Genomic DNA, 25,996 nt, shown 5'->3' on the forward strand with positions numbered 1-25,996 from the left:
GCTCACAGAGCCTGCACTTGACTGATCAGAACGAGCATTTCTGGTGCCGCACAGCCAAGGTATAACCTGGACAAAGCATTATACGGGTGTTGACTTCAGTAAGGTTGGTGAGTTTGCGAGCCTCTCGGAGGATAAGGTATCAATCATTATCATGATACACATGAAAAACTAGAGGTCTGGGCTTGGCTCCTGTTGGAGGATTCCTTGCCAATACACGATGCGCTCACTCAACAGAGAATAACAGTAAATGGGCCGATAGAGGTACGAGGTCGCATATCCAACGTTCAATGTAGGCAATGGCATCCTAGCCCTCAGTGCCCTCAGGGAGGCCCACAACCCTAACATTATTTCATCTGGAGTGGTCTCAGCATTTTCCACCCTTTCCTCCAATATACGTATCCGGTCAGTAAGTTGGCACACTTGTGTCTCCGTCGTACAAGTCTGTGGCGGCTTAGGGGTTCCAAACAGGGTAGCTAGCATAGTAGATCAGGTAGGCAGCAAGTGTGGACCCGCTTGCATGTGTCAAGTGGTGTGGAACTGCAAAGCTGCACAAGCAGCCCAAATGTCAAATTCAACTGTGTGATATTGTAGTAGGGTCCTGTAAGCTCTGTAGTTTCTGTTCTGCCAAGAGGAGAAAGTGTGTCTATGTTCGACCCAATTGAGGGCAGTACATGGTAGAGAAACAACACAACCAAGGAGGAGGGTTTGAGATGTGGGGCCCGCTTGCATTCAAGGAGCAGTGCTGCATGAGCAGCCCCAGTAGGCAAGATGTCTCAGTGATGGCACCTCTCCAAATGCAAACCAAGTGGAGCAGCCGGCTGAACTGCAGCAGTTTTACAGGACAAGTGGGCAGCACAAGGCAGGAGTGCAACAAGTACTGTGTCCAAGTCAGGCTTCAGTACAGGGACCACTGTGCACCCAGAAATCTAAAACAGGAGGCAAGTTAAGTGAGACAATTCACAGTGGTAGGGCAAAGGGGCAGTCGACCTGGGTAACGACCAACAGGAGGTATGTCCAATGACTGCAATGAGCGGCATTAACCCCAACAAGACAGTAGTGTTGTAGATCTACAGAACAGTCAATTAATGTTTGTGTGTTGGCAAAAAGTGGGTGAATGCCTGGTGTGGTGCAGGGGTTCTCCCTGGCACCCAGCAAAACAGGAGAGTAAATTGCTAAGTAGGAGCCTAATCGCCTGTCAAGCGAGTAAGGGCGCCACAGTCCAAATGCAATGCGCGTGGATCCTGCAACCCAGTACAGTAGTGGGTCACGCACCGCGAGCCCCTCGCCAGCAGTTAAAACATGGGGGTGAGAAGGAGTGGAGAAAGCAGGTTGTGCGCATTGGTGCCGGACTCACCTCCATTGTCTGAGTTGCATCAGGGAGTGATGACAACCACTGCCGCAAGGCTGAAGGGCTGAGCAGGCCCAATGGCAGTGGCAGCAGGGCGGTTCTCGTCCAAGCTCAGGGTTCTCTGGTGTATTCCCGACCAGCTAATGGTGAGCCAGGGGCACCGACCTACTGGTCAGCAAGGGGGACTGTAGGGGACCAACTCTTAATAGGGGCAGCAAGTGCGAGTCATATCGTGGCACGCAGTCAAGGTTTCAAGGCTATCCGATTTTCACCTACATATGCTGTCCGATAACTGGCCACCATCACAGCTGACGTGTCCCACGCCGCATCCAAAAGTCAGTGGCAGTAAGGGGGGGGCGGGGGGGGGGGCGGGAGGACAGTGAGCATAGCGCTCTTCAAGACCGGGGTGCAGCAGGGTCCACGCGGGCCATGGATGTCGGCATCAGGTTAAGGCCTTAACGTCAGGCAGCATGTAGTGAAGGCACTGTGCTCCATAGATTTGGCCCCTTGGGCAGCTTGAATGGTCCAAAATACATCCAAAGCATTAGTACAGTCTAGTTACACCGTAGTAAAGAGCAATGACATATGGTGTAGTGGATAATTGCCAGATTAGAGGGGTGCAATGCAGATCTCCATTAAAGATTGTCCGCCATCTTTGCCTCTAAAGCCACACCCCCATTGCCTTTAGCATATAATATAACGATTGGTCATCCCACCTTTTTTTATTTCTTTTTTGAGGCGGGCACTCTTTGTTCAAACCAGAAATTGAAAGCATTTGTCCAAGTATTGATTTCCCACAGCTCAACCTACTTTAAATACATCATAGTTTTAGCCAGAACTCAAAAGGTTCTTTCTGAGAATGTATAATGAAAGCCAAGAAGACACTTGCCTTTGAAAAGAATTCCAGAGGAAGGGAGGATTTAACAGAACAGCACAGAGTTGTCCGGTATCTCTTGCTATCAATAACCTTATAAAGCATCCACAGCTTCATGGGCTTCTTGCATACAGGGGTTACTCTGGCTTGGGTATCTAATCTTGCATGCATTTCTACACTCACATGCAACATGTAGTTAGTGCGATCAAGGCAGTACAATTTCTACCCACTATACAATTTCTACCCACTACAAAGACTGACCAGTGAATGAGGAAACAAAGGACCTGTTCGCCAGCACTAGAATTCATTGCCACCAGCAATCAGTAGGGCCTCCCCATGGGCATGGAAATGATAGATGACTTTGCTAAATGCCCCTACTCCTAGAAGAGTATATAACTCTGCTAGTGACCAATACAAAAGAATCACAGAGCACTAGTCTTAAGGCAAGCTTACTGTGTCTGCCAGTACAGTTTAAAAGAGGAGCTGGCTCTTACATGGACTCCACACCAGGAACCTTTTACTCAACACAAGGTATGTCTGAGTGTTTCCACAGACCAGCTGATGGGCGATGGTTCCAGAAAAGGGATGATGGCTCTTGGGGCAAAGCAGTTAGGAAGGTTAATCCAAGGATGATGACAGAAGGTGGTTAATGATAATGGGCAAAATGAAGTCATAGGAGGTTTCATCAAAAGCAGTTTGATAAATGTAGTTGATAGGAGAGAAGGAAAGATTGTGAGTAGAGGTTCCATCTTTCTAGAAGATATTCACAGCTGGGCAAGAAAGCAGAAAAGGCTAAAGCAGAAATTAAGGATTTGAGTAATGTAACAAGCCCCAGTCCCTCTTTCCACGTTGATTTGTTAGAACAATCTTCTATCCTAGTAAGGTAGCTTAATGAATAATGGGAGTCTCATCATAAGCGTGCCGGGCTCGGTTTCCATACCGAAATGTAGTACTTAAATTTGGCCAAAAAGAAAAACAGCATTGCTGAAACTTCCTAGGTAAGTGTAAGGGGGATGGGGAGGGGTAGAGATACTGGTAGGAAAGAGGCATAAAGTGTGAGAATTAAAAGAAGCGAGGAGAGAAGAACGAGGGCTGTGAAGCAGATGGATCCATAATGGAAAGGATAGATTTTACAGATGGCTGAATGAAGCTGAAGATCCATTCGCCTTCGTTGTCACTATCTAGAAACCACTAAATATGCACTGTTGCACATCCTTTTGATTTAAGCCTGAGTAGCAGTGCAAAGGAGTGATAACAAGGGGAATCAATAAATCAGACCATTACAAGGTTTTCCAGTGACGGGTTTGAGGATTAAGCCTTTTGCAGGGGTAGGTGTCCTAATAAGTTGAAGGAGGTCTTCGGCTGAAAGAAAAAAAGCCAGTGTAGACATAATGAAGTCTGCAGGCCACTGCAAGAGGAGCTAGACAAGCAGTGGAAACAATCTCAGGGCTCCATCGACAACACCATGCAAATAACCCACGTAATGAGATCCTCCATGCAGGGGTGGGCACAGAAAGAGAATTTGGCAAAGGGACAAACCTTTCTGTCCCCAGTGACAGATTACGTAATAACGACAGATGCGTCATTACAGGGCTGGGGCCCGCACCTACAGGATCTTTCCATCAGTGGGAAATGGACCAATCCTGACAAGAAAATGCACATCAACTATCTCAAACTCAAAGCCATAGCTCTTGCGCTCCGTTCGTTCCTTCCCAGAATCGAAAAATCATCCACGCTCATCAGAATGGACAGCACCACATGCATGCACTACCTAAACAAGCAGGGGGGAACAAGATCAGAAGCCTTGTTGCATCAAGCACAGGAAATCTGGAACTGGGGGACACAGAACAAAATATCTCTGAGAGCAGAACATTGGGCTGGCAGACACTATGAGCAGATTGACTTCAACCTGCCACGAATGGGAATTAGACCAGCAAACATTGCAGAGCTTATTCATCTGATGGGGCACACCAAAAATAGACCTCTTCGCCACCAGGAACAACAGGAAATTCACATGCAACCCACCCTCCTCAACATAGAGGCTCACCTTTTATTATGAGGCCTTCAGTACTAACTCATCTTTGTGTGTAAAAATCTGAGGAACTGGAGCGTCTGTAGTGAGGGTTCTAGAGGGTGCTGTCGCCTGATGGGTCAATGTATAGCTTTGGTCCTTTTTTAAGAAAGGACATAGATACGCTGTTAAACTGAGCTATGCTCTCCTTTTAAAGCCTATTATTATAATGTACACTACTTATTAAGATACGGAGACTCCCACTTCGACGACGGGGAATGATTCAAGCATGTGAATCTATGAAAGATTCAATACTGGAGAACTTGTGTTTCATAAAAGTCTTCCACTCATTTTTATATCTGAAAGACTGGCAACAATAAAAGTCTTACAATCAAGATATCTTACCTCAGCTTTTACTATTCTATCCACAATGGTCTCCAGTGTTTCCGGCTTACTACATTTTAGAACGCCTTCAAAATACTGTGAACGGTGTTGGAGGGCCTGGGTAACCGTGATGTCCAGGTTATTATAGGTTTTCTCAGCAGCAAGATTCTGAAAAATAACAATGGGCAGATACATCAGAGAAAGTCCGCTTTATTGACGGTAAGCAAGTAAATAATTTGGTTGCCTAATAAATGGTTTTGTCAGTGCTGTTGTATAACTATACATGCTCTACAATGTACGAAAAATCAATGACCTTAATAAGGAGTCTGTGGTAACATAGATATATAAAGAAACCTTTGGCCATAAGCATTGCTGCCTTTATAATTTCAGGAATGGTAATATCACCCCCCCAGTGTACATCTGTTCCTGGCATGTAGTGCTGCAGATTCACATGCTTTGCATAAGTCTGCCATCTAGTGTTGGGCTCGGAGTGTTACAAGTTGTTTTTCTTTGAAGAAGCTTTTTCGAGTCATGAGATCGAGTGACTGCTCCTCTTGGCGATAGTGCGCATGGGCATCGAGTCCTTTGTTAGATTGTTTTCCCGCAGGAGGGTAAAGTAAGGAGTGAAAAAAATGTATATGTACATATATAGTAAGAAAAGAAGATGTTCATGAAATGTATATGGAAAATGTCACTTACCCAGTGTACATCTGTTCGTGGCATTAGTCGCTGCAGATTCACATGCTGTGCACATCCCGCCATCTGGTGTTGGGCTCGGAATGTTACAAGTTGTTTTTCTTCGAAGAAGTCTTTTCGAGTCACGAGACCGAGGGACTCCTCCCATTTAGACTCCATTGCGCATGGGCGTCGACTCCATCTTAGATTGTTTTCCCCGCAGAGGGTGAGGTAGGAGTTGTGTATGCTAGAAATAGTGCCTATGCAATGGAGTGAATATGTATGTACATAATGAAGTTTAAGGTAATATATTTACAAATTTACAAATGTTCAAGATCAACTTCTAAACGGCTACAGGCTCCCGGGGAGGCGGGTGGGCGCATGTGAATCTGCAGCGACTAATGCCACGAACAGATGTACACTGGGTAAGTGACATTTTCCGTTCGATGCCATGTGTAGCTGCAGATACACATGCTGTGAATAGACTAGTAAGCAGTTATCTCCCTAAAAGCGGTGGTTCAGCCTGTAGGAGTTGAAGTTGTTTGAAACAATGTTCGTAGTACAGCTTGACCTACTGTGGCTTGTTGTGAAGTCAACACATCTACACAGTAGTGTTTGGTAAATGTATGAGGCGTAGACCATGTTGCTGCCTTACATATTTCGTTCATTGGAATATTTCCTAGAAAGGCCATGGTAGCACCTTTCTTTCTGGTTGAGTGTGCCTTTGGTGTAATAGGCAGCTCTCTCTTTGCTTTAAGATAGCAGGTTTGAATACTCTTAACTATCCATCTAGCAATGCCTTGTTTTGAAATTGGATTTCCTGTATGAGGCTTTTGAAAGGCAATAAATAGTTGTTTTGTTTTTCTAATTAGTTTTGTTCTGTCAATGTAGTACATTAGCGCTCTTTTGATGTCTAATGTATGTAGTGCTCTTTCAGCTACAGAATCTGGCTGTGGGAAGAACACTGGTAATTTTGCCGTTTGATTCAAGTGGAACGGTGAGATAACTTTTAGTAAAATTTTTGGATTTGTCCGTAGAACTACTTTATTCTTGTGTATTTGAATAAATGGTTCTTGTATGGTAAATGCTTGAATTTCACTCACCCTTCTTAGAGATGTGATGGCAATCAAAAATGCAACTTTCCACGTTAAGTATTGTATTTCACAAGAGTGCATGGGTTCGAAAGGCGGACCCATGAGTCGTGTTAAGACAATGTTGAGGTTCCATGAAGGAACTGGTGGTGTTCTTGGTGGTATAATTCTCTTTAGGCCTTCCATAAATGCTTTTATGACTGGTATCCTAAATAATGAAGTTGAGTGCGTAATTTGCAGGTAAGCTGAAATTGCAGTAAGATGTATCTTGATGGAAGAGAAAGCTAGTACTGACTTTTGCAAATGTAGTAAGTATCCTACTATATCTTTTGCAGATGCGTATAAGGGTAGAATTTGATTATTATGGCAGTAATAAGCAAATCTTTTCCACTTATTTGCATAGCAGTGTCTAGTGGTAGGCTTCCTAGCTTGTCTTATGACCTCCATACATTCTTGTGTGAGGTCTAAGTGTCCGAACTCTAGGATTTCAGGAGCGAAATTGCTAGATTCAGCGATGCTGGATTTGGATGTCTGATCTGTTGTTTGTGTTGTGTTAACAGATCTGGTCTGTTTGGTAGTTTGACATTAGGTACTACTGAAAGGTCTAGTAGTGTTGTGTACCAAGGTTGTCTTGCCCATCCATGTTGGTGCTATTAGTATGAGTTTGAGTTTGTTTTGACTCAACTTGTTTACTAGATATGGAAGGAGTGGGAGAGGGGGAAAAGCGTACGCAAATATCCCTGACCAGTTCATCCATAGCGCATTGCCCCGAGACTGATGTTGTGGGTACCTGGATGCGAAGTTTTGGCATTTTGAGTTTTCCTTTGTTGCAAATAGATCTATTTGTGGTGTTCCCCAAATTTGGAAGTAAGTGTTCAGTATTTGGGGGTGAGTCTCCCATTCGTGGATCTGTTGGTGATCCCGAGAGAGATTGTCTGCTAACTGATTCTGAATTCCTGGAATAAATTGTGCTATTAGGCGAATGTGGTTGTGAATCGCCCAATGCCATATTTTTTGTGTCAGGAGACACAACTGTGTCGAGTGTGTCCCTCCCTGTTTGTTTAGGTAATACATTGTTGTCATGTTGTCTGTTTTGACAAGAATGTATTTGTGGCTTATTATGGGTTGAAATGCTTTCAGCGCTAGAAATACCGCTAACAGTTCTAAGTGATTTATGTGAAACTGTCTTTGCTGTATGTCCCATTGTCCTTGGATGCTGTGTTGATTGAGGTGTGCTCCCCACCCTGTCATGGAAGCATCTGTCGTTATCACGTATTGTGGCACTGGGTCTTGGAAAGGCTGCCCTTGGTTTAAATTTATACTGTTCCACCATTGAAGCGAGATGTATGTTTGGCGGTCTATCAACACCAGATCTAGAAGCTGACCCTGTGCTTGTGACCACTGTGATGCTAGGCACTGTTGTAAGGGTCGCATGTGCAACCTTGCATTTGGGACAATGGCAATGCATGAAGACATCATGCCTAGTAGTTTCATTACCATTTTGACTTGTATCTTTTGTTTTGGATACATGGCTTTTATTACATTGTGAAATGTTTGAACTCTTTGTGGACTTGGAGTGGCAATTCCTTTTGTTGTGTTGATTGTCGCTCCTAAGTATTGCTGTGTTTGACACGGCAGAAGGTGTGACTTTGCGTAGTTGATTGAGAAACCTAGTTTGTGTAGGATTTCTATGACATATTTTGTGTGTTGTGAACACTGTCTTAGCGTGTTGGTTTTGATTAACCAATCGTCCAGGTACAGGAACACATGTATTTGCTGCCTTCTGATATGTGCAGCTACTACTGCCAGGCATTTTGTAAAAACTCTTGGCGCAGTTGTTATTCCGAATGGCAACACTTTGAATTGGTAATGTATCCCTTGGAATACAAACCTTAGGTACTTTCTGTGTGAAGGATGTATTGGTATATGGAAATATGCATCCTTTAAGTCTAGTGTTGTCATGTAGTCTTGTTGTTTGAGCAGTGGGATTACGTCTTGTAAAGTAACCATGTGAAAGTGGTCTGATTTGATGCAGGTATTTAATGTTCTGAGATCTAGTATAGGTCTGAGACTCTTGTCTTTTTTGGGTATCAGAAAGTACAGTGAGTAAACTCCTGTGTTTAATTGTTGTTTTGGTACTAATTCTATTGCTTCTTTCTGTAGCAATGCTTGAACTTCTAGTCCTAGAAGATCTATATGTTGTTTTGACATACTGTGTGTTTTCGGTGGGACGTTTGGAGGGAATTTGAGAAAATCTATGCAATAACCATGCTGGATAATTGCTAAGACCCAAGTGTCTGTTGTTATTTCCTCCCAATGTGTGTAAAACTTGGTTAGTCTCCCCCCTACAGGTGTTATGTGTTGGGGATTTGTGACCTTGAAGTCACTGTTTGTTTGGAGGAGTTTTGGGACTTTGGAACTTTCCTCTATTTTTTTGAAATTGTCCTCCTCTATATTGTCCCCGAAAACCTCCCCGCTGATACTGGCTCTGGTAAGTGGGCTTTGTTTGTGAGGTTGTGGCTTCCGTGGTCTGCCCTCGAAACCCCCCTCGAAATTGTGTCTTTCGAAATGTGCCTCTGCTCTGCGGGGAGTAGAGTGCACCCATGGCTTTGGCCGTCTCAGTGTCTTTTTTAAGTTTTTCTATCGCAGTGTCCACTTCCGGCCCAAACAACTGCTGTCCGTTGAATGGCATATTGAGCACAGCTTGCTGTATCTCTGGTTTAAATCCTGATGTACGCAGCCATGCATGTCTCCTTATTGTTACTGCTGTGTTAACAGTTCTAGCAGCTGTGTCTGCAGCATCCATTGCTGACCGTATCTGATTATTAGAGATACTCTGTCCCTCTTCTACCACTTGCTGCGCTCTTTTTTGGAACTCTTTTGGTGGATGTTCAATAAAGTGTTGCATCTCATCCCAATGGGCTCTATCATATCTGGCTAACAAAGCTTGCGAATTAGCAATGCGCCACTGGTTTGCTGCCTGTGCCGCCACCCTTTTGCTTGCAGCATCGAATTTTCTACTTTCTTTATCTGGAGGTGGTGCATCTCCTGAAGTATGTGAGTTGGCTCTTTTGCGCGCTGCTCCCACTACAACAGAGTCTGCTGTTAGCTGTTGTGTGATGTACACTGGGTCTGTTGGTGGCGGTTTATATTTTTTATCTACTCTTGGATTAATGGCTCTCCCTTTGACAGGCTCCTCGAACACTTGTTTGGAGTGTTTGAGCATTCCGGGTAACATTGGAAGACTCTGATATTGACTGTGAGTAGACGACAGTGTATTAAAAAGAAAGTTGTCTTCAATGGGTTCTGAATGAAGGCTGACATTGTGAAATGCTGCAGCTCTCGATACCACTTGAGCGTAGCCTGTACTATCCTCTGGTGGCGATGGTCTTGCTGGATAGCATTCAGGGCTATTATCTGACACTGGTGCGTCATAAAGGTTCCATGCGTCAGGGTCATCTTGACTTATTCCCGTATGAGTTGGGGATTGCATCATTGGTGGAGTGGCTACAGGTGATGGTTGCGGAGAGTGATGTGGGGATGGTGGTGGTGTTACTTGTCTAGCCACCTTTCCGTGTGGCTGTTTGTCCTTGTCTTGGAAGGCAAGTTTACGTTTCATTTTGATTGGAGGAAGAGTGCTGATCTTCCCCGTAACTTTTTGAATAAAGAGCCGCATTTGTGTGTGATCTGGCTCTATTGTCTCTAATTCTTGTTCAAATCTGTGTGTCTTCATTTGTGAGGACAGTCCTTGTTCCTCTGAATAGGAACTTATTTTCGGTTCCGAGGCCGGATGTTTCGGTACCGAAACCTTTTCGGCTGCTTTTTTCGGCTCGGCCGAAACCTTCTTTACTTTCGGCGTCGTGCCCTCTCGGTGCCGACCCATTTCGGTGCCGCTGTCTCGATGCCGAATCTTCTCGGAGCCACTCTCTCTGGCCCGAGATTGCTGTGTGCCGGTATCTCGACCGGAGTCAGATGACTTCGACAACAGCTCGCCCTTTTTCGGTGCCGATGGACGGTCACCTATTTTTCGGGTTAAGCCATGGCCTGTTGGCGGTGGCGTCTCCTGGGCTTTAGCGGTCTTCTCGTGAGTTCTTTGTTTCAATGTCTTACTCACGGTTTTCGGCGTTTCTTCAGGATCGATCTCCTCCGAGTCCGAATCCTGGCTGGAGAATGTTTCTTCCTCCTCCTCGAAACGCCCTTGTCCTGTCAGCGCCTACGCCATTTGCAGTCTTCTTGCTCTTCGGTCCCTGAGTGTCTTCCTGGACCGAAGCGCTCGACAGGTCTCACAAGTATCCTCCTTGTGTTCTGGTGACAAACACAAGTTACAGACCAGGTGTTGATCTGTATATGGATACTTGTTATGGCATTTTGGACAGAAGCGGAATGGGGTCCGTTCCATCAGCCTTGAAGAGACACGTGGCCGGGCCGACCAGGCCCCGACGGGGATCGAAAAAACCCCAAAGGGCCACCGGAGCTCTTCTTAATTCGGTGTCGATCTGTTGTAACTAACCCGATACCGAACGCAAACAATACCGATGATTTTTCCGAGATTCTGACTAACTTTCCGACCCGAAACACGGAGCGAAAAGGAACACGTCCGAACCCGATGTCGGAAAAAAAACAATCTAAGATGGAGTCGACGCCCATGCGCAATGGAGTCGAAATAGGAGGAGTCCCTCGGTCTTGTGACTCGAAAAGACTTCTTCGAAGAAAAACAACTTGTAACACTCCGAGCCCAACACCAGATGGCGGGATGTGCACAGCATGTGTATCTGCAGCTACACATGCCATCGAACACATATTTACATAAAGAAAATACTACGACGACTACAGGCTTCCGGGTAGGAGGGCGCATGTGAATCTGCAGCACTACATGCCACAAACAAGTGACATTTTCCCTTCAATGGCATATGTAGCTGCAGATACACATGCTTTGCATAGACTAAAAAGCAGTCCCCTCCTAAAATAAGCGGTGACTAGCCTGTAAGAGTTGGGAGTAGTTTGAAATAGTGTTTTAAGCACTGCTTGACCAACATTTGCTTGTTGGCGAGATAGCAGATCCACACAGTAGTGTTTAATAAATGTGTCTGGTGTGAACCGTGTGTCTGCTTTGCATATGTCTACCATTGGTATATTTTCTAAGAATGCCATTGAAGCTCCTTTCTTTCTAGTGGAATGTGTTTTAGGAGTTACTAATATTTGCCTTTTAGCTTTAAGATAGCAAGTTTGAATACACTTTACTATCCATCTGGCCAATCCTTGTTTTGAAATAGGATTACCCTTACGAGGCTGTTGAAAAGTCACAAAAAGTTGTTTCTATTTTCTAAAATATTTTGTTCCGTCTATATAATACATGAGAGCTCTTTTGAGACCAAGAGTGTGGACAGCTCTTTCAGCAACTGAATCTGGCTGTGGAAAGAAGACTGACAACTCCACTGATAGACTGATGTGAAATGGTGATACCACTTTGGGAAGAACTTTTGGATTTGTCCTAAGTACTATTTTGTGTTTGTAGTTTTGGAAGAAAGGTTCTTCTAAAGTGAATGATTGAATTTTACCAACTCTCCTTAAGGAAGTAATTGCTACCAGGAAAGCAACTTTCCATGAGAGAAATTGAAGAGCGCAAGGAAGCATGGGTTCAAATGGTGTACCCATAAGCCTTGTGAGCACAATGTTAAGATTCCAGGCAGGAGCTGGTAGAGCTCTAGGTGGAATCCCTTTGAAGGCCCTTCATAAAAGCTTTTATGACAGGTATTCTAAACAGAAAAGTATGCTGTCTGTTTTGGAGGTAGCCTGATATTGCTGTTAAATGACTTAATAGATGAATATGCAAGATGTGCTTATTGTAAATAAAGCAAATAACACCCAATATCTTGTACTGATGCTTCAAGTGTATCAATGTTTTTGGGTTGACAGTAATATACAAAATGTTTCCATTTAGTTGCATAGCACTGCCTCGTAGGTTTACATGCTTCCTTTAGAATGTCCATACATTCTGATGGAAGCTGAAGATATCCAAACTCTATGACCTCAGGTGCCAAATCACCAAGTTGAGCATACTGGGATTGGGATGCCTGATTTGACCTTTGTTTTAAGTCAATGGGTCTGGTCTGTTTGGGAGCTTGTGATGTGGTACTACAGATGGACCCAACAGTGTTGTGTACCAGTACTGACGTGCCCACGTGGGAGCTATGAGTATCATAGTGAGGGAAGTGTGATGGATTTTGTTGACCAGAAACAGAATTAGTAGAAGAGGGGGAAAAGCGTGAGCAAATATCCCTGACCAATTGCCAATTGTTTCCATAGAGCAGTGTCCTTGGATTGAGGGTGTGGGTACCTGGGTGCGGAGTTTGGGCATTTTGAGTTTTTGCTTGTTGCAAAAAGGTCTACGTATGGTATTCCCCACATGTGAAAGTACTGTTGAATTACTTGTGGGTGAATCTCCCATTCATGTATTTGTTGCTGCGTCCTGCTTAAAAGGTCTGCTTGTTGGTTGTGTATCCCTGGGATATACTCTGCTAATAGGTGAATGCGATTGTGAATTGCCCACTTCCAAATTGCCTGTGCTAAAAGGGACAATCGGGATGAGTGTCCCCAGTGTTTTTGCAGATAATACATTGTTGTCATGTTGTCTGTCCTTATTAATACTGTGTTGGGTGTGATGTGTGGCTGGAATGCTTGGAGTGCTAAGAACACTGCCAGCAATTCCAAGTGGTTTATGTGATAAGTCTGCTGGATTGAGTCCCATTCTCCCTGTGTATTTAGATTGTTGAGATGGGCTCCCCAATCTGTCATTGATGCATCTGTGGTGATTATGGTCTTTGGCACAGGGTCCTGAAATGGCCGCCCTTTTGATAAGTTGGCGTTATTCCGCCATTGCAGAGAGTTGCAAGTCTGGCGGTCCAACAACACTAGATCATGAAGTTTGAATTGTGTCTAAGACCATTGTTGTGAAAGACACGGTTGTAGGGGTCTAAAGTTTAGACGTGCATTGGGCACTACTGATATGCACAATGCCATCATTCCCAACAGTTTCATAATAAACCTTACTGTGTACGTTTGATTGCATTGTAGCTGAGATATGAGACTGTGGAATGCTTGAATCCTTTGTGGGTTTGGTAAAATGCTGAATGAGTGTTCAGAATTGCTCCCAGAAACGGTTGCCTTTACGCTGGCTGAAGGTGAGACTTCTGGTAATTGATTGTGAACCCTAGACTGTGTAGGGTATCGGTTGTGTATTGTGTGTGTTTTTGACAGGTTTGAATGGTGCTGGCTTTTATAGGGAAAGACATGTATATACTGTCTTTTGAGGTATGCTGCAACCACTGCTAGACATTTGGTAAATACTCCTAGTGCTGTTGTTACTCCAAAGGGTAGCACTTTGAATTGGTAGTGCCTGCCTGCTATCACAAACCTTAAGTATCTGCGGTATGCTGGATTTATGGGAATATGGAAGTAAGCATCTTTTAGATCTAATGCTTTCATGTAGGCTTGTTTTTGTAGTAAAGGAATGACATCCTGAAGCGTGACCATGTGGAAGTGCTCTGAGAGAATGTATTGATTGAGGGGTCTGAGATCGAGGATTGGTCTGAGAGTGCCATCCTCTTTTGGTATGAGGAAGTATAGAGAATATAATTCTGTTCCTTGTTGAGTCATAGGTACTATCTCTATTGCACCGTTGAGTACAAGTGATTGTACCTCTTGTTTTAAGAGAACAAGGTGTTCTAGAGAAACCCTGGGTGATCGAGGGGGGAATATTTGGTGGAGTGGAGATGAGTTCTAAGCAATAACCATTGTGGATAATTGACAGTACCCATTGATCTGATGTAATGTTGTGCCATTGATGGTAGAAATGTTGCAGTCTTCCTCCCACAGGAGATGCGTGCTGTGTGGGGATACTGAGAAAGCAAAAACAACAAGTGATGGACGGAATGCTGAACATTGTCAAACACTCACCCCCAGTCATAGATCTGGGTTTAACCCATTGTTCTTTTGCTCACCATGCCACCCCAGTTTGGACCCAGCCATATGCAAATCAGTCTTGACCCTGTTCCTCATGGGAACAGTCCAGACCGAACTGCCAAGCCAGGTCCTCACTGGACCGGAAACAAGCATCCTGGGACCGGTTTCAGGGTTTCACCCCTCATCAGCCAGGCTAGCTTGAATCCAGTGGCATGGGAAGCACGGGACCCAATGTTCGACAATGTTCAGCATTCCGTCCATCACTTATTGTTTTTGCATTTTTCGCCCTAAGTGGGAAGGGTATGCCCAGACGTGGGTCCCATGCTTCCCATGCCACTGGATTCAAGCTAGCCTGGCTGATGAGGGGTGAAACCCCGAAACCGGTCCCAGGATGCTTGTTTCCAGTCCAGGGAAAACCTGGCCTAGCAGTTCGGGCTGGACTGTTCCCATCGGGAACAGGGTCAAGACTGATTTGCATATGGCTGGGTCCGAACTGGAATGGCATGGGCAGCAAAAAAACGATGGATTAAACCCAGATCTGTGACTGGGGGTGAATGTTCGACAATGTTCAGCATTCCGTCCATCACTTGTTGTTTTTGCATTTTTCGCCCTAAGTGGGAAGGGTATGCCCAGACGTGGGTCCCGCGCTTCCCATGCCACTGGATTCAAGCTAGCCTGGCTGATGAGGGGTGAAACCCCGAAACCGGTCCCAGGATGCTTGTTTCCAGTCCAGGGAAGACCTGGCCTAGCAGTTCGGGCTGGACTGTTCCCATCGGGAACAGGGTCAAGACTGATTTGCATATGGCTGGGTCCAAACTGGAATGGCATGGGCAGCAAAAAGACGATGGATTAAACCCAGATCTGTGACTGGGGGTGAATGTTCGACAATGTTCAGCATTCCGTCCATCACTTGTTGTTTTGGGATACTGAGAAAGTCACTGCTTTGATGAAGTGGAGGCACCTCTTGTGGCAGTAGATTTCCCCCTTAGCTCTAAAGTTGTGTCCTCTTTAGGGTCCCTTGAAAGATCCTCCAGAATTATATTGCTGTCCCTGCTTTTGTTGGGATGTAGAGGCCTCTGATGTTTGGGGTTTAAAACCCCCTCTGAAGTGGGGCCTGCGAAAAGTGTCCCGAACAGGTGTTGTGTAAAGCGCACCCATGGCCTTAGCTGTGTCAGAGTCCTTTTTTAATTTTTCGATAGTGGTATCCACCTCTGGTCCAAATAACTGCTGTTTGTTAAATGGCATATTAAGAACTGCTTTACTTGCTGTGCCCTTTTTTGATGTTCCGGTGGGAGATATTCCAGAAACACCTGCATCACGTCCCAATGGGCCCAATCGTACCTGGCTAAAAGAGCATGGGAGTTGGCAATACTCCATTGATTTGCAGCGTGAGTTGCCACTCTTTTGTCTGCTGCATCAAATGTCCTGTTTTCCTTATCGGGGGGAGCAGCATCCCCGGTGGACTGATTATTTGCCCTCTTTCTTTCTGCTCTCACAACAATAGAATCAGTTGGTAATTGTTAACTGATGAAGAGTGGATCTGATGGTGCAGCTTTATAGTTTTTATCCACTCTTGGTGTCAGTACCCTAGCCTTTACTGGCTCTTTAAAAATGTCATCAGCATGTTTTAGAATGCCTGGAAGCATTGGTAGTCATTGGGACTCTTTGTGTGTAGAGTATAGCGTGTTAAATAAAAAACAATTCTGTGTAGGATCTGAGTGCAGCTGCACATTGTGGTATGTGGCTGCTCTAGCAATAACCCGATTATAGGCCGTGGTATCTTCAGGTGGAGATGGCCTAGTGGGATATAGATCAGGGTCATTAGATGGGACAGGGTCAGGGTCATACAATTTCCATGGCTCTACACTGTAAGTATTGTCACCCCTGTAATCCCCATGTGAGTAGGCAGAAGACTGCATAGAAAACTGTGTAGCTGAAGGTGGTGGAGTATCAGGTCGTGGAGAAGTGGGAAACAAAGGAGAATGTGGTGGTGAAGGCTGATATACTGCATTTGGTTTCTCCTTCTGTTTGAAGATTTTGGCAGGTGAAGGCCCAGCTTCCAAACTCATTGGAAAGATAGTTTCCTTTTGGTTATAGAAGGAGGAGAGGCAATAATTTTTCCAGTATCCCTATGGATTTGGATCCTTCGTTGTTTATGGTCCATCACTTCAAGTATGGGCCTAATGTCTGTTGATTCTTCTACAGATGGAGCATATTTCTTTCCCACAGTTTTGAGCTCCAAAAGCTTGGTGACCGACTGCTTTAATCCGGCTGAAAATGTCGACTTCGAAGCAGATGGAAGTTTTTTCGGCTCCAAAGAAGAGCTTGGGTGCTTTGGCTCCGAGGTGGTAGACGAATGCTTCGGATCAGAAGTGGAAGTCTCCACTTTCCGACTCAATCCCGAAGCAGGTGTGGCAGTCTGTTCGGTGGAATGCATTTTGGTCTTCTTCAAAGCCAAAGCTGAAGGTCAGACGTAGAGATGTAACTTTCGGGTACAACCATGGCCAGCAAGCAGTGGTGGACCCAAGACCAATTGTGATTACTTTTTTGGAATGTTTTTGTTGATGGGAAGGGGCTGGCGTACTCGCATACTGCGCCGCAGGAATCACTTGGCTGTCTTCATCAAAGTCACGGTCATAATCAGAGTCTTCGATGGAAACTGCAGTCTGCACTTGTTCCTCATCAAAAATGTCAGGCATTTGTTTGGTTGACTTCAATGCCATCTCCAGCTGACGCGCTCTCAGATCCCGCAGAGCCTTCTTGGAGCGGAAGGATCGGCAGGCCTCACAGGTTTCTTCCTTGTGATCAGGAGAGAGACAGAGGATGCACACCGAGTATTGGTCGGTGTAGGGGAACTTAATGTGGCACCGAGGGCAGAATCGAAACGGAATCCGATCCATGAGCCTGTGACGCAGTAGGCCCGAGAAGGGTGCGGTCGCCCGAAACGGCGTTTAATCAATCCTGACAATACAATCTGATCGAGTGTATCCCGACGGCAGAAAGAAACCAATCTAACAAAAGACTCGATGCCCATGGGCACTATCACTGAGAGGAGGAGTCACTCGATCTTGTGACTCGAAAAAACTTCTTCAAAGAAAAATAACTTGTAACACTCCGAGCCCAACACTAGATGGCGGACTTATGCAAAGCATGTGTATCTGCAGCTACACATGCCATCAAACAGATATATATGTGTATGTCCAAGTCCGGCATAACCCAGCTACTTCCACCAGCAGGATCGGAGCGAGTCGCGGGTGCTGGACTCCCTATGAAAGTCCCAAGAAGTGTCAAATGGATCATTAACACAAAGCTTGCACTCAAAGGCTGTATTACAAAGCAAAGTTTTATTGGCAACGCATTTCAATCTCAAAGGAGATCTTCCTCACAGACACAAATAAAAACTATGCACTATCCCCTTAAAAAATGTTACTCCGGTCATAATGAAACATAAAAATTAAGAAAAGACTGCTTCCTGAGCCTGTCAAGTCAGTTATAAACTAAAGAAAGACTCAATGCTTATAGCATAATGTTCTGTTTCACTGCTACAATTCTATGCATTAGAATGGTATATTATTAAGCTATTTGAAAAGCAGGGCACTTAACAAAATTCATAAACAGAAAAATAGAAGAATAAGATCCAATTGTGGTCACGTGACCAAATAAGTCCCGCATCAATTCCCAGGCTAAAGTACAATAAATATATATTTGGAAGATTCAAGTAAATGACAGAAAATCTTCCAAAGAAAATGTGATACAATTGGCCAGGCATGCCATAAAATGTCATATCACAAATGGCTTGGGAGGTTGGGCCCGAAACTGCACTATGTCCAGAACAGCTCAGATGAAAGAGGGAGTTTGAGAAGGAGACAAGTGTGACTTCTGCACTTTTATATTGAATCACAGTGAATGCAGAAGGTTCGCAGTAGTCTGCAGGAGGAGACGACAGTCGGGGGTGAGCCCGCCTTCAACAGCTAGTCGTCGAGGTAGGGGAAGACTAAAACCCCTAACCTGCACAGAAGAGCTGCGATGACCACCATCACTTTGGTGAACACCGAGGGGTGTCCTGGACTACTCTAGGACCTGTGGCAGCACCTGCGCAATCGTGTCTCATAAGGTATGGGAGTAACGGCCCAAAATGCATGCAGTGTTCACGGACCGCAATGCCAGACTGGTGGAAGAAAACATTTTCTTTCCAAACTGGTCCAGTCTTTTTTATTCCCTATCCAAAGGTGGGGCAGGGAGTGCACCAGAGGATGTAGAGGCTTGGATGGCCAAGCTCTCAGGGGTGGGGTGCTAGGTTAGGAATTTTGGATCATTAGGCACAAGCCTATGGTGGCAGGCAATTGTCCTATTTACAGGAGCCCCTGTGCTAGGTTTGGACCAAGTCCCCAGCAGGACATCAGAGAGGGCCCCACTGAAGGGCAATAAGGGTTCTGAAGAAGCCGCCCCAGGCTGATGCACCTTAGTCAGGAGGTTGGTCCTGACAGCCACAGAAGGCAGCGTGAGGCCTAGGACCTCAGCCACTCTCCTCACCACCAATGAGTAAGACACCCCGTCCTCTGTAGTCACAGTAGGGGGAAGAAAGCATGCCAAGGTCAGGGGTGGTATCTAGACCACTGGCTTCCCCCAAGTCCTGAGCCCAGTCCATTGGATCATCAAGCTGGTATTCTAAAGGGTTCAGCAACCCCTTCATACTCTCACCATACCCTAGGAATAAGGGTCAGGGTCCAAACTGGGGAGCAAGGTCCTTGTCAAAGGCAGAATCGGCATCGAGAAATGCTGGCCTGGCTTTGTGTTGTAATCGGCTATCAGTATGGGAATCAACACCATCCATGTATCCAGGCTGCGTTGGGAGTGTTGATGGCTGCACCAGCATTGGGGAAGTTCACAGTGGCACGACTGACCCCAGTGTGATCTGGAATCGGATCCCTGGGTGCCCTCTGGAGGTGAGGCCGAAGCTGTGGGCGTGAAACCCCAGGGGGCCTCTGTCAACCCCGTGGGCCCCAAGGCGCTCCCTGCAGGATGGGACTGCCCAAATATGAGGCGCATGGCCTCATAAAACTCAAGAAGTTGAGCAGGGGTGGCTCCAGCTCCCGCGTTGCCTCCACTGACCGATGGGGGTGCAGTTGAAGTACGTTTGCTCTTATTATGCTTACCAGAATGTCCTGACTATTTTGAATGGGGTCAGGAAAAGTGCGGGCTCAGCGAGCGGTCTCATGAACTTCCTCTCGAACGAGACTGGGAGCAACGCAGAGCTGAGCTACGGCCACCATGAGCTTTAGGGACCGCTTCCTCAATGCCTTCGGGTTCATGTCCCGGCACGTGCTCCAAACACCAAAAACACATGTGGTGCGGATCCGTCACAGACATCATCCATTGAAAGGAGTTTCAGGGCTTGAAGCCGGTCTTCCGTGACAACATACTCGATGCACCAGAAGGCCGAAAAAGCTTCGACAAAACTAAAAAAAAAAAAGCAGTTGAAAAGGGACTGTGGGGTAGCTTTTCAGATCTGCGTGTAGGCTGGCACAAAAAAAAAAAAACTGACAGTACGCCGAGGTGGTGTTTATATACGACCCGTGACACCATATCTAGCAAACTCAATGCCAATGACAGCTGCAGAGTCCATCAACGCCACACAACGGCACACAGGGGTACTGCTTGAGAAAAATCCCCAGATTCAGACTGACAGCTAGGGGAAATTCTATGGTAAGGAATCTATAACTAGAAGTCTTTATCAGATACTTTTTGTAAACACTTGAGTAATTGTCATTTATTATTACACAAGTTACACATTGCATGGCCCTTACATGTTAAATCTGGAGTTTAGCGATTCCTTGGAGGGATCTGGGAAAATAAAAAAAATGTAGCACAATGTTGATTTTATTATTATGGAAAAATGGGGGGAAAAGTGAACTGAGAGACAGCATGTTTTTGTTTTAATGGAATCAACAAAAGCTTTGGTGTGCTACGATTGCCATCTTCCCAGCTTTCAGGAACAAGCAGTGCTTTTAAAAAAAAAAATACTTTTATTTGATTTTTCTGCAAACAGTACATGATAATCAACAGCACACCAGCAACCACAATTACACTGAAGTGGACGTACATTTGTCCAGACTTTGCCATAATACAATACATTGTCAATTTATTTGCTATGATCGATCAAGTGTTCTTCTACCATATTTTAGTGGGACTGCCTCCAATGGGGCATTTCCACACTTTCCCCCATAACTATGCCATAGTGATTCATCCAGGGACCCCATAAATTATGGAACTTCTTCAGGCACCCTCTGGCCTTATGGGTGACCTTTTCAGCGGCCATGTAAAGATCCATCCCTGTTTTCCATTCCCAACGTTGCTCTGGAGCTCCTAAATACTTGTCCAAGTCCCTTTTTGCTACTATTATGCATAGATTACTGAAAATGAGTTTTGCTTTAGGGGCATCCACTTTTGTGGGTATACGTAACAGGACATAACTGGGATCCGACAGGACGTTTAACCCCCAGTACCGTTCTCAACTCCTTTAGTATATCAGTCCAATATGACTGTGTTGTAGTGCATTCCCAGAGCGTATGCAAGAACAACCCTTTTCTGTCCCATATCGTAGAAAACTGGAGGACTCTGCCCTGCTGAATATATACGCAGGCAAGCCCTGTCCTAATATGTCCTGTGAAGGATCTTAAATTGGATCCGTCTTAGCCTGGCTTTGATTGCCACCTCCCTCGGATGCATCAACGCTGCCACCTTAGTCTGTGTCATCTTATTTTCCTACCTCACTTTCCCATCTATATCTCAATTTCTGTAATGAATCAGGCATGTTGTTGTATATCATCTTGTACGTCCAGGAGACTGCTTTTGCTTCTAGTTGTCCCTGGAGCAATCTCCCCTCTAGTGGTGCATCATTGGAGATGGTAATCTTGCTCTAGGGAGCTGAAGGGGATCAGGTCTCCTTTCTCTAAAATATCCCCCCAGTTTAAAGATCCCTTTTGTGTCTCATGCCCCAAACCCCTTTACTTTATCTATTTCCTTCAAGCGTGCTCCTACACATAGGGGGGTTTCTCAGGTGAACTTTGTATCCCATTTCATACACTTCTTGGCCCCTTTTCATGCTTCTTTTGTCATCTGTGTTGCCGTCAACAGCTTTTGTACTCCATGAACAAGCAGCGATGAAAATATATATATTTCTTTACCTAAGCTTTTTGCATTTGTTGCAGTGGTGGTAAATTTTTCGTATTTGGTGTTGTTTCTACCTACTTGCAATTTGTGGCCGAAACAGGTGTGATATTCTTAGGCCCGTAATGGGATGGGGGGTCAAGGTTTGTTGTGTGGGTGGGCTACCACCCAACTTTTTGTCTGTAAATTTAATTCCTGGGGTCTAGTAGGATTTTTGCTGGGGGCAGTCGTGTGAGTGGGTGACTGGAGGGGGTCTGAACCCCTGGCTGTGCAGAAATGTAAGAAGGAGACACAACCTGATGCCATATGGGTCGCCACCACCCCCTTCTTTTTTGTTTAAACCATTTCCCCCGGTGTGTAGTGTTTTTTTTTTGCCCTGCTTTCTGCCCCCTTCCGGGAGTGAACGGGAGTATCAAAAAATTCAGAAGGGGTGGGGACGAGAGGGCTGGAGCAGAATGACTGTTTGACTAATTTGCCAGTTATGGGATGGGGCACGGTCCAATATCTGGGTGGGTCACTACCTTTTTTGATTAAATAATATCCCTTATGTCCAGAGGGCTTTTTGGCCCAACACAAAGACTGGTGGGAAACTCACCCTAAACAGAAAGGCCAAAGGGCCTGATATGGGGGTCGGGCAAAGCAGAATGTCTGGGTGGGCCCAGACCTGGCTATATCTTCATCTCTTATTATTATTAAAAATAATGGTTTCTATGGGGCTTTTTCCCCCTCTGGTGGTGACAGTGTGGGGGTAAACTGTCACAAACTGCTGAAGCCATAATAAGAGGAGGCATGGTTTGATGCCGGGATGTGTTAGCCCTTTTTTCTGGACATTTTTTCCTGGTGTCCATTTGCCTCCTGAGGAGGGGGGCTAAGGGTAGGTTTAATTAAATCCCATTTTTTCCCTCTGGGGGCTGAAAGCCATCTAGGCCTGTTATATGATGCAGCACGGTCTGATGCCTAGGTGGTCCACCCTCACCTCTTTTTTTTTGAATGATTATTTTCCAATGAGACTAGTGGGCTTTCTGCCCCCTAGCCCAGGACTGCAGAAGGGGGGCAGTTTGGAGTGGTGGCATAGCCTGATGCAAGGTTTCACAGCTTTTCGTTTTTTTTAATTCCTGTTGTTTACTGAGATTCCTGCCTATTTGGGTTGGGGGGAGGGTAAAGTGTGACTGGAGACAACCCCCCCCCCCAATTAATTTTCCCAATCCAAATGGTGCAGAAAGACTATCCTCTGCTTTGTGGGCGGGTACTGTAGCACCCACCTGTGCCTGAAGGTTGCCTCCCCCCCGTCTCCCTGGTGTATAGTGATTGAATCCCTACTTGAGGTTCATGGTCAGAGTGATCACCAAGAAGGGATCCACTAGGTACTGCTGGAAAGGTACACTATCACCTTTCCACCCATACATTTCCTGCTTAGATTGCTGCTTGTGGCAGAATTATGCCCCCGCCTCCCGAACACCAATCAAATTGAAACCAGATGGCACCTAAAGGCAGCAAATGGTTTCAGTTTCAACCACTGTGAAGTTGGAGAGCTGTGTATCACAGTGATTGAAAAAATATATAATTTTGCGATGCGAGAAAAGCTTCCCACTTGCGCTCCAACTTTATTATTTGAAAAGGAGTTCCTTCTGGTGCGGGCATCAGAAAGATTTTTTCAATCAAAGGGGTGGACAAATTGTTCACATCTACTGCATTCAAGTTAATGTGGTGGCTATGAACAGTTCGTACACCAAACTGAAGTCATTCAGTTTTCTATGTATTTAGATATACTGGTTAAAAAGATGTGAACAGAAAAACTGGCTATTGAAAAATGCAGTTACACTTAAAAAAACAATTGACACCACTTTCTTTTGCTATAGTGTAATGAAGCTGCTTCATAAAGGTATTTTGGAGGACCTACAGCAGTATTCCAGTAGCAGTCTTTCATGTACTCTTACATGCCTTTGTGAATTTGTCCCAAAACATTGAAAAAAAACCAAATAGAATTGGACTATTTAGTGGATATTCGTATAAGGTTAATACAAAAAGAAAGAACTGTGCCCCCTTTCAACTTCTAATAATGAGATGAAAGTTTCGTATGGATTCACAAGGAGATGTAAGAGCTAATCAAACAGTACTCTTGTAAAACTACTTCCCTACTCATAAATATATTTGTGAATCAGCCCCATAATTTTTCCACCATTCACCTCCGTACCATGCATTGATTTTGTACCGTTCTTTCTCACTTTAAGCGTAATCAAATGTTTCTAATTTTGCTTTGGGATAAATTATTGTTTACAAGCAAAATATTTCACACTGCCATTGTGCAGCTGTGAGGATTTGGGTGTACTATATGAAATGGCTGTGGGGCCCTATCGTGAAGTACACTCAGAACTACCATCATGGGTCCAGTCAGGCTCTTTTTACTTAACCTTAAGCTCAACCCCGAGTAGCTGTGGCTCCGAGCAGTAAAGCTCGGGGAAGGAACTATGTGTGAAGCAAGCATTTAACAGCACCAAGCAATGGAATAAGAAAGAAACACAACAAGAAACACAACAGCAGTTTATAAACCTAGAGCATACTTTTATGAATTTTTAGAGTCCTTGATCATCAAAATCCACCACAGGGTTCCTGAGATAGAAAGGTATTTAAAGGTCAAAAATTCCTAATTCAACCGCAAAGAAGCACTGGTCAACAAAAAGTTTGTAAAGCTTTGAAAAGATTGTAAGCGTGTGTATGGCAACTCCAACCCGAGTTGGGTGACCAATTCCGACAGGACAGAAGTCTAGGAGGCCAGTAAAGATATTATGTTCAGTTACATGGCCACCAGAGCCATTTGCAGTCCAGTTCATTCTTCTGAGAGACTTCAGCCACAGACAATAATGGAGTGGTCCCTATGCTGGGGGTGCAGGAGTAAAAAAAGATGCTCAAAGGTGCTTTTGATGCTGTGCGGTCAACAGGGGTAAGTTCTGGGTGATCCTTCGGTCCACGGGTGAGGTGGGGTCCCATGAAGTCCTTTTGCTTATGGTAGAAGGGAAGCTGAGGCAGACCTTTTGGATCTTTTGACACAGTGCTCAGGCTGCAAAGCTTTGGTGGGGCTAGTGTCTCTCTTGGGCGACAAATCCAAAAACAGACAACACCCACGGGTTCAGCAGGCATGGGTGCAACTTTTGGCTACCTCAAATAAGTCTCCTGACATGCCTGGCGGCAGGTAGAGGCAAAACATCTGCAATGGCTACCAACTTTGCAATTTAGACCCTTTTAGCTTTAATGTCCCTGGTGCTATTCCAGGGGGGGTCAGCCAAATGACCCTTGGAGTCACTGCTTCAATCTGGGGCCAGAAATAAACTTTTCCCTGTGCCAGAAACTCCGGACAGGGTCCAAACTCTACTAGCCCAAAGTGCAGCAGGTGTAGTCACACCAACGTTCCAGCCTCTCTTTGTGCACTTCCAAAAGCTGTGAGATGGGCTTTCTTTTGTCTTATCTCCAGATCCAAAGTGTACAGAGGAGCAGGGTGCCAAGAGTGCCATATTTATCTCAGTATATAGTGCCAGGGGGACAATGCAGTCACTAGCTAATGGGCTAGTAGGTCCCTTCCTCTTGGGCGACAAAGTACCTGTCCTGTGTGGCATCTGGCTATCACAGAGTGCAACATTCTTACCCCTTCCACGATGGCGCAACCCTTCCTCAGTCATCAGGAGCTTGGCAGCCCACCACAGAGATATGGCTACCTAAGGGCTACATGACAACTTTTAGTGTTTTGCTGCTAAAACATATATGAAACCATATGTCTTGCTTAATAATATACAGCTCCTTGCCATATGGCAATATGGGGCTTCCATACAGGAGACTTACATATATTATTAAGGAACTTTGTCATTAACGGCAAAGGAAAAGTTGAACTTTTCAATGTGAGACTAACTTTCCAGTGTGTAATTTTCAGGCTGGAAGCCATGTTTTCACTTTGTCACACACAGGGTGGAACAACCAGTGTTGCAGCTTTGTGTGGACACTCTGCCTTACATGCCCGGGTAACATGTACTAGGAACTTATATCTAAGTCAGTCCTTGCCAACGACATCCAATTCAACATATCTTTTGGTGAAGGGACTGAACACTGTCACCGAGGTCTGGACATCAGGCCTCCGTGCACTCTCAGAGTCGAAACTCGCGTAGCTAATAGTCCAAATAGGGGGGCTAAAAGAGGCGGTAAACATGCAAAAAAGTATCTTTCCTTACAGAGGCCCAGTATTTTTATCAAACCGGTGTATTGCTCTAACATTCTGTGAAATCAAGTACACCCTGTAACCAGATCTTTATAAATAGCAAACTACCTTTTCTTTCTTTGCCAAAATAAAAATATAGCTTCATGCAATTTTTAGGTCACTAATCTGGTTGTAGTGCAACAACAATCTACCTATAGGCACACACATAAGGAATCTTTGTAATAGATTCACCAAAGTTTCCTTTGTGAAAAAAACAAACAAAAAAAAACTAAGATCC

General features: G+C 45.0%; 1 protein-coding gene across 13 annotated transcripts in view; it reads right to left on the minus strand.

The window, feature by feature from the left end:
* The window catches only part of PRKAG2 (protein kinase AMP-activated non-catalytic subunit gamma 2), a 1,410,703-nt gene that overhangs the window by 30,529 nt on the left and 1,354,178 nt on the right, over window positions 1-25,996 (minus strand). For all 13 annotated transcript variants that reach the window (XM_069211100.1, XM_069211103.1, XM_069211101.1 and 10 more), the window contains one exon: window positions 4,639-4,785. In XM_069211100.1, coding sequence (XP_069067201.1) covers window positions 4,639-4,785 — 147 coding nt within the window. The remainder of the gene's footprint in view (window positions 1-4,638; window positions 4,786-25,996) is intronic.

The sequence above is a fragment of the Pleurodeles waltl genome, chromosome 10 (assembly GCF_031143425.1).
Source record: "Pleurodeles waltl isolate 20211129_DDA chromosome 10, aPleWal1.hap1.20221129, whole genome shotgun sequence".
Taxonomy (NCBI): Eukaryota; Metazoa; Chordata; class Amphibia; order Caudata; family Salamandridae; genus Pleurodeles; species Pleurodeles waltl.